General features: G+C 30.5%; 1 protein-coding gene across 4 annotated transcripts in view; it reads left to right on the forward strand.

Moving 5' to 3' along the window:
- The window catches only part of LOC126733696 (uncharacterized), a 95,461-nt gene extending 85,827 nt beyond the window's left edge, over nt 1-9,634 (forward strand). For all 4 annotated transcript variants that reach the window (XM_050437071.1, XM_050437069.1, XM_050437070.1 and 1 more), the window contains exon 9: nt 9,105-9,634. In XM_050437071.1, the coding sequence (XP_050293028.1) occupies nt 9,105-9,254 (150 nt within the window). In that variant the 3' untranslated portion in view covers nt 9,255-9,634. The remainder of the gene's footprint in view (nt 1-9,104) is intronic.
- The last annotated feature ends 389 nt before the right edge of the window (nt 9,635-10,023 follow it).

A 10,023-nucleotide genomic window follows, 5' to 3' on the forward strand; every position in this document is an offset into this window, starting at 1 on the left:
CCCTATGTCGGATTTTACAGTGGCATTTTTTTTTAATTAAATCTAAATCAATACATGCCTGCAGACCTAATAAGGGAGCTTGATCATCGGTATCAACTATCAGGTCAAAACTCGAGTTTCATTTTTACCAACTCTGCAATTTACAGAGACTTCACCAACAGGTTTGTTTTATTTTGAAATTTGAATTTCCATATGAAACAAGAGTTTTGTTCATTTTATCTACTAGTAAAGACTTTTTGGCAAACTTTAAAGGCAAAACACTCACTTCGGCTCCGGTGTCTAGTTTAAACTCCACTCTAAGGTCGCCAAGACTTACTTTTTGGACCCACATGGTTCCTATGGCACCAATTTTCTTAACCACATTCACATAATATTCTTCATCACTCGAGTCACAATCTTGATTTGCCTCACTGCTCTCAGAACTTGTCGCCTCTATTTCGTGTACATGTTTCTTCTTAAATTTAGTGTTGAACTTCTTTCCATCAAGGACTTCAGGCCTTGCTTTAGACTTTGCAGCACAAACACCTGCAAAATGATTCCTACCTTGGCATGTAGCACAAGTTTTTTCATATGCCCGACACTTGCCAGACTTACTATGCTTATACCCACAATATTTGCAAACCTTCTTGCTGCTATATTAGTGCTGTGCTGGCTTTGAACTGGATATAGCATGCACTGCACCTTCCTGTTGCAGCATCTCAGCTTGTGCCTTGCTTACTTCAACAGCCCTACAAAACTCTATGGCTTTCTCTTAAGTAAGAGTAAGTGTTAACTTACTCTCTCGAAGCAACCGCTCTTGTGTGGTTCTCTCCAATATACCAACGACGATTCTATCTCGCACCATATCATCCTTATCTTTGTAAGCTGTTGTTTTGACACCTTTTCTCAGCTCTGTTAGGAAATTGTCAAAAGACTGTCCTTCTTTTTGGCAGATTGTATTGAATTTAAAGCGCTCAAATGTTATGTTTGCCTTTGGGGCACAGTATTCCTCAAACTTCCCTAAGATTTTATCAATCTTTTTCTCATCACCGTTTGTCCAGGTAAAACTATTAAATAATTCTAAATCATCATCTCCGATGAGGTTTAGAAATACTGCTACCTTCTTTTCCTTTCCCTTTGATGCTAAATCTGTTACTTGTAGAAAAACATCAAATTTCTGGGAGAACTTTGCCCAATTCTGAGCAAATTTTCCATCAATCACTAGGGGTTCGGGGGGTTTAAACAAGCCTTCCATTTCAAACTACCTATCACAGTTTAACGGACTAACTCACGGTTATATCGAAAACTAGCTGGAATTAATAAACCTGTTCCGACCTGACACCATGTAATTATTAGGATTGTTGAACATAAAATTAAACGATATCTTAATTTGTCAAGATTTTAATTAGCTAAACAAGCAACACCAATCTTAGATCTAACCCAACCTAACCCAACCCAACCCAACCCAACTTAACATAAAAACCATGTGTTCTAGAAAATCAATAATTTAACTCAAATTGTGCTGCTTGACGGTAGGCAACACACACAACATAATATGACTACATATTATACAAGTTTTGTATCAATATTATTATTTAAATATGTAATTATTAAGATTCAAAAAACTCATAAAGCGTAAATATGCATACCATACCCAAGGAATGCGATTTACTATAATAGACTAGGAAACAATTCCCTACCTAAATTTTAATGTCCCAGTTTTTTCGGCACGATGGTACCATATTTTGCACGAACGTCACTGATACAAATAAAAAAAATTAGTGAAAATGCCTCAGAAAATGCCTTTTGATGCATAGAAAATGCATACCAAATATTACTAAAATATGTACAGGGGTTTTACAGGTATTGTAAATAAAAACAAATATTTTTCTTCAATCTTTACTACCCGGTATCTCAAAAGTTAAGACTTATAAGACATACGTTCATATACAATTTTTTTCTTTAAATTTACCCAACATTTTATCGCATCTATTTATTTACACACTGTATAAGGTTTTCTCATGTCTCTTGATATGTAATTGCTTCATAAGAAAGTTAATTTCTTGTTGCATAAAAATCAATTCTAGATAAAACAAATTATGAGAATAAAATTGAAATCTTTGGTTAAACAAAGCTTTTTAATATTTTTGATAGGTTCTCTATTTTGTACTTCTTTTTCTTTTCTTTACTTTATCCTCGAATTACTTTGATTACCTTGATTTTTTATAGATACAAAAATAAACAACCATATCCAAGCCAGGATTCGAATCACAGACCACATAATCACACTATGCCACCATGCCACCTGGTTTGGCTGATGTGTGCTAATTTTCTCATTTTTACAAGTGTTTATTTTCGTGCATTTTGTGCGAATATTCAAAGGTTTATCAAAAAGGGTAAACCTAGAGGTTAGGAAAATAGGTTTGAAGGTTATGAAACAATACTCAGATGTGTTATTAAAAAGTCTGAAAAATAATTTTGTACAAAAGTTATAGAAAATCAAATTATATCAATCTATAAATATTAAAATATACCATTGATATCTCTTTGAAACGTAAGCATTAATCGTGTAAGATTTTAGTTTAAGGTAAAATATCAGAAACATAAGCATTTTACAAATTTTATACTTACTCTCTTTTACGTCTTCAGGTCTAGTTAATATCTGTCATCTTTTATTCTTACGATAGCACCCAAAGTGCTTTTCGCTTGTATTCCAGCGATACATCATTTTTAAACTGTTTAGTTTAACTGACATCAGTAAGTTCACTTTATCCCTCTATAAATTTTAAATTGCTGATTGATGCATCGGGTTAAAGAATATACGTAGCTAAAAGTTTAGTAAAAACAAGGCCACCGATATTATACGGTGCTCTCATTAAATTAAAATTACACTTTTATTACTTAGGTTATATCAGATATTATAATTTTTATGCTGTTTGAAAATCATTTAGATTTACAATTAAACTAAACTTGCTATTATTTTTCAAGTTTACTTCTTTATTTATACACAAATAATTGTATACAAAAAACTCTTTTCAAGTATCCAATTCGCCTAAATACCAACCAAAAAACTTTAAAGATGAAATTAGATAAAGTGTCCTCAATTAAAACAAACCCTGTGTCCTTAAAATATATGATTTTTTGGCTTTGACTTATATGGTAATTATGAAGGGTGATTTAAATAGGATTTTCTTAATAAATGCCATTTTAACAGCAGAAATTGAAGATTGTAAAAAAATATTTATTGATCCTTTGATAGTAATTGTTATAAAAGATGATAGTAGAATAAATAATTGCCATGGCTCATATGAGGCACAGACTTGACGTTATCTATTTGGAGTTATTTTTAACTACGCTGCGGTACAAGTTAGAATATATGGCATTATTTTTGCGATCTTCTATTTGTGCTTTGTAATGTTGTTTAATTTTATTGGCTTTGCTCTTAGGAAAGCCGTAAAAGAAGAAATCAAAAAATATAAGTCACAAAATCATAGTGACCAACTGTTGTCTTCTGTTCTATTAAAATAGTTTTAATCTTCTCCCGAAGATGCTAACATCGTTAGCGAAACACGTGTCGAGATTAAAAATAAAGAGTTTTGGTTAGTGGTAAAACTGTCTCGTAATTTTTGCCTAAGGGTTTTAACAATATCTACATATCTAGTTTGCTGTCTTTGAACTAAATTACAAATACAATACTTTGTGCATCAATTAATTTACTAAAAATTATATTATTATAACGATAATCTGCCTTGTTGTATGTTACCCCATGCTTATTTTTCTTTATATTCAGGTTAGAAATTCAACTCATTTTATAAATTTATCATATTATACTAGCTACTTAAATCCTATACTGCAGCTATTGAATCATTTTCATACAGCGCTACTCTTTTCCTCAATCCAGCAAAATGAACGCTATTTCAATATTCAAATTTTTTCAAATATTCACGAATAGAAATATCTTAGAACTATAAACTATAGACTCATATCAGACTGATATCAACTGACGAACATTTATCTAAAATTAAAAGAATCTCTAGCTCATTTTCCTCTGAATATGTTGTATGATGTGTATCCTATGTTTGACTTTAAACTACCTATAACTATAGTTCTTTAACCTCACGCCATGGCTTCGAATTTGATTTTTGCTTTGCATATATTAAAGAAGAGTCGAAGATCAAATGGCAGATCAGTACGACATTATTATCCAAAACATTTTTCATTAATCTTTTGAAGCAGCTCGGTATTAATAAAGTAGTCAAATTATTGAGTTTTCTGGCAAACTCTTTGTTAACTAGTTCTGTCTGCACAACATTGCTTAATCTCATTATCTCTTCACAATATTGATTGAAGTACTTATAATACTCGTCATATGCACATAAATTTAATAAAGAATTCTTCAAAAGTTATTTGTTATCTTACCCTAGAAAATGTATACTATATTTTATTTTTTATGGTATATTAAAAAATTCAAAAAGCAATTTAAAACACAGACAATTTAAAAAAACTAAGAAGTTAGAGATCTTTGAACAAGGTTTGTAACAGTAAATAACGAAAACTATTAGATCAATTATTATCAGGTTTAGGGAACTGACCATGCAAAATGGGGTAGGTGGAAATATCTAGTGTAGCTGAACAAAGCTACGAGGCTGGTCATTCTATGAAACTGAAATTTATTAGAATTCGCCTTTTATAATATAAATCTAAATGCATATGAAAATTTAGCTATACAGAGATGAGTTTCTTGGATGAAGTCAACTAAGAAAGGCCTTATGAAAAAAATAAGAAAAATCAAAAATATTTTTTAGGATAAAAAAAATTCATGAAATAAAGTTTTCTTTTTTTAAATTGGAGAACTCTATTTTGGAAAAGGAGTGAATAGCTCATAATCAAGATAGTTTCTTAAGGGAAGTCTAAACAACAAACAGTTTCATGCTCGTATGTACGAAAATGGCGAATATGAAAATTTAAATTGCGTTGAATGGGTCCAGGTAATACGTACAGGGGTGTTAAATTTATCTGAAGAAATAGTTTTTCTTACTTTACCACCCTGTACTTAAAAATATAAAACGAGTTTCTTGCCTGATTTTATCCAAGGAACACATCCCTAAATTAAGTCGGATTAATAAGAATAACACCCGGTATCAGAATCAGAAAAATTGTATAAAAAAATACAATGTCTAATTGGAAATTGTTTGTTATATAACTTTTGTGTGTGGCTATATAAAGCACCAGTTTGTGTAAAGAAATCTGAATGAACTAGACAGTATTTATCAAAAAAATATTTTAAACCTCGTACTTTTAAAATATATTAAATAAAACCTATTTAAAATTAGCAGACAAAGTATTAAAAAATTAAATTACTCTATGCTATTCACTTATGAATTATTGCATTGGTTATCTTTTGTTTAGTAATTCTCTAATATAATCAGTATTCATAACGCAATTCCAATTAAATATCGACAAACTCGAAGATGATATCGGAACTACGAGAACTCATAAGAACGTGGGCAAACAAAAATCCAATCTCCCTTCAATAAGCATAAAATATCCACAAATCAAGGCAGCAACAGCAGCCAGTGGCAGATAATTCCTTTTCGATTTAGGTATAACGTCCTTGAAGGAAAATTATGTCGCTCAGATATCCAAAAGGAATCAATAGTCAATTAGTGTAGAAAAACATGGTCTTTCCGCCAATTTATCACTTCGGAAAATTATTTTTTATTGCTTTAATATTTGTAACAGCCATTCAAAAGATAAAGGCTGATTGATACGTTTTCGATAAAGTTTACAAACGAAAGAAGAAATATAAAAAAATTTGAATGAGAAATTATTTTTGATGCTTCACTATGGAATAATTTTTATTGTGTTAAAAGCTGTAACATGTAATGTTACAGAATTAAATTAGTTTTGTACGGTGGTTACTACTTTTAGATTAGATTAAAGGAATAGAGTTGGTTTTATAAAAAAAATCTTTATCTAGGCCCGTCTTTTCAATTAACTCTAAAGGTATGACACTAGCTTCTGCATGCATTTGCCTGATTTCGGCTACCGTGGTCTTCCAAACTCTCAATCCTAAGCCTCACAATAAGACCATATATGTTCAGAGGTTAATTCCTCCTTCTATTAGAGCCTGCAAAGGTTATTATTTGCGTGTTTCTAAAGTTATAAGGTATCTGTTTAGTTTGTTGTAGCATATAAGCAAACCAACTTAAATCGTCACCACTTCTGGTTGTGGTTCTAATAGTCTGTGGTAAGATTAGGCGTGTAGATTCTTAGTAACCTCTTAGCCTACTTTTGTCCTCGTGTTTGAAACTACCAGCTGGGTAATATTTTATTACTCACTTTTTGACCTTAGATTTTAAAAGCAATGTCACAGAAGACTTAAGCCTTTTCTGGCGAATTTGTCTGCTTCCTTATTTCCATGATGGATTTCATGCCCTGGTACCCATGCGAAAGTTAGTTTATTGGAGATAGCTTTCCCCCAGGATACTCAGTTAGACTAGCGCAGATTTGACTAAAAGGCCAAATTAATAAGAAAAATGATTGCCTTGAATACCACTTGGCTGCTTGAATATATAATAATATTTATAACTTTCATATTTATCTTTTCAATATGAATAGCATACTCTTGAATGATGGCAACTTTTACCTGGAACACGGTGGCATAATTCCCCAAATTCATGGCAATATTTGTCTATGTAACAATATATGCCGATCCCCGAACTTTGCTATTGAGCCACTTGTGTACAAGACTAGGTTTGTTTTTATTGCCGGGCATATTAATTCTGTCTTTCTGTGGTTTTACAGAAAGTGTCTGTTAAAGCAGTATTGTGGTGTACCAGTGTAAAAGTTATTCTTATGGCTCCAGTGATCCACAAATATGATAGTCTTTGGAAAACCCGTGGTTGCCTGGATACTGTGGTTTGTGTAATTTTTCTTCCCTTTTTTTAGGCTATTGAACCATATGACAACATGGGTCTTAATTATCTACCTAGAGCAGTTTTGCATTGAACATGGCTTGATATGTAGCCCCCGTAATATTCTTTCGTCAAACATGAATCCTACGTATTTAAAGCTTTTTTCAAAAAAACTATTTTTGTTTCTTTTAGTCCTTTCAGGTCTCTTTTCTTTGTCAAAGTTAATTTCTTTTAGATTTAACCGCGTTTACTGATAAGCCTTCGTCCTTTTACCACTTGCTAATTATGTCGAGTGCATCGCGTGTTCTTTCTTAAACATTATTCATGTGTTTACCTCTGACTACTAGAACCAAGTCGTCTTGTCGACAGCCTCGGGCCATTTTCGTTTTACCGTCTCTTTTCCCAAGGTTAATCTGCTTGTCTTTTGCCTTAGGCTAGCCTTAATCCAGTTACAGAGTTGAGAGTCACGTTGTGATATTATTAATTTCTTCTTCTATGTCTAGGAACGTTACCAGTGCTATTAATAAAGTGACTTTGACACGAGTCTATTTAGATCATGCAGGGCCGTTTCCACAGATTAGTATGCATATTGACGCTTAATATATTTTAATTACTCTTGTATAAATAGTAAAAAAACAATACAGAATCCAGGTTTTGCTTTACAAATGTTATCAATTACAAGATTTATTTGATTCAAAAGTTTTTTAAGAAACATGTTAAGTAAACATGTATTCAAAATCTAGTATACAGGGTGTCCCAGTTCATGCGGGAAATCTCTCGGATCCAGGTAGAACATCGAAAAATAATACCGAACGTTCCTATAAAAAAAATTCCTACAGGCCTTCTTTACGAAGATACAGCCTCCTAAAGGACGCTGAATGTGTGAAATCGACAAGTCGTCTTCACACATTCTCAAAAATGGGTCCTCACTATTCGAATTTCAAAATTTCTGAAAGATTTTCTAAAATAAATGTTTTTAAAAAATAAGCAGAAAGTTAAGTTACGTTTTATATTTAGATATGTAGTATTGTTATACTAATGTCTTTATATTTTGTGCTTTTAATTCTCTATCCTTCATATTTCTAAAACTCATTTTTTAAGCTAAACTGACAAGATGATTCTTAAACACCCTTATAACACCCGTAGAATAAATCCGATATTTTTAAAATTATTTTTTTACAGGTCCAGATGATCTTTGATTGATCCGTGATTTTTTAATTTTTGTTTTTAAATCATATCTTGCTAAAATTTAATTAAAAAATTCTAATATTCCAAGCAAAATAGAATAGACCAGTATTGACTATGTTATTTTAACTCAATAAAAGCTGCAATTCAATTAATATCAACAAATCTTTTGTAGATTACAAATTTGCCTTGCACCAGTTCGTATTAGATCCTATTATGGCGGACTATATTATTATATATATTTATTATAAATATATTTATTTTGAATTAAAAAATAATATAATTGAACTATGTTGGGTTAGGTTAAAAAATCATTATTAACTCTGCCATGTTGCCACAACATTTTATTGTTGTATACGATTTAATTGTTAAACCGTTTGCTGTTTCATTAGTGTGAAAATTTCCTTTTTTATCAACATTTATTCAACAGCATTGGTACAGGTTTCTTAGGATTTAATTGCAAACAATGTTTTAACGATTGATCATTAACTTTGATTAATATTGATAAGTGATTATTAAAGTAGTTGTTGGCAATATTAGAGTTTAAAAGAGTAGATTAACTGAGTTTTATCCACATAAATATGGTGCCTTGAAACACATTTTAAGAAGCTAAAAGTTTATACTGATTAATGAATAACACTGAATGTAATATGTTGCGGCATTCCCATAGTACTCTTGTCTTACGAACATTTAACATTAAAACAGATTCTTTGCTTACTTATGATAAAGCCTTTTACTGCACTTTTATAAAAACCTATAAAGCCACGAACTGATAATAAAGGCTCACGGTTAAACGAATGGCAAAATATTATTATCGAGAGAGAACAAAAATAACTGTTCTCCATAGTTAAAAAGTTTGTAAAAAACTTATCAGTTTTATAAAAAGTTAATTGTTTGTGCACAAAAATTCAAAAATTTTTTATTAAAGTTTTTTTATTCGTTAAGGTTTATATATTTTTCATTGATTTATCTATAAATATATCTCTATAAAATTATTTAGTTTAAAATATATTTTTATTTCAGCAACATCCATTGGATACTCAATACTTTGATAAAACCTTCACGGTAGAACGGGCAAAGCTAACTCCAATAGAATCGGGAATCCTTCAATCCATGGACCAAACGCAATTTCAAGGATTCAGTTACACCAATCCAAACGCCACCGACAAATGATATTTTGAATAAGATTATGGTGATTATTGAATTTTGAGTGAGAATCTTGTACCTTAAAATATAGGATATACCTCTCCTATATACATTTTTTCCGGTTTTGTTAAAAATAGCATATAATGCTAATATAGAGAAGACTACGAAAAGATTTATTAATGTTTTTAATATGTAAATGTTGATGTCTACCTCATGTGTCGTAGGTTTACTTTAGAAAACGTACTTAAAAAAATATTTAAACTAAAATTAATAATGCAATAGGTATTTAGTCTTAATTTGAGTTTGGATATGTAAAAGATTTTGTAGTGAGGTAGTCTTAATTTGTTTGCTATTTAGATGTGTATAAAAATTTGACGATTATATTTTAATAAATATTATAATGCTCTTTTAGATGTATATTCTGTAAATGATCGTTCCTAAATTAATACCATAAATATTGTTTTATAAATTAATGTTAGGTTTATTTGTAAAATATTGTTCAAATATATACCTATATTTAAACAAGCCTAGCTTTAAATATTATTCATTTTAGTGGCAGGAAAATTAAAACGATAAGTCTCATTTAAATTGGAAATATTTATTTTACCGTTAGCGCCTAGCTTCTATAAATTTTTAATCTAAACGTAAATTCAGCTGGATTTCAAAATAAATTTTTACAATTCAATCGTCGTAAATTTTTATTTATTTAGCCGCATGTTTTTTCATCATCATTTATGATAACAAATAAATAATTTTCTCTATTTTTCTAAAATTCATATTTTCTAATATTTACTGA

Source organism: Anthonomus grandis, chromosome 3 (genome assembly GCF_022605725.1).
Source record: "Anthonomus grandis grandis chromosome 3, icAntGran1.3, whole genome shotgun sequence".
In the NCBI taxonomy this organism is placed as follows: domain Eukaryota; kingdom Metazoa; phylum Arthropoda; class Insecta; order Coleoptera; family Curculionidae; genus Anthonomus; species Anthonomus grandis.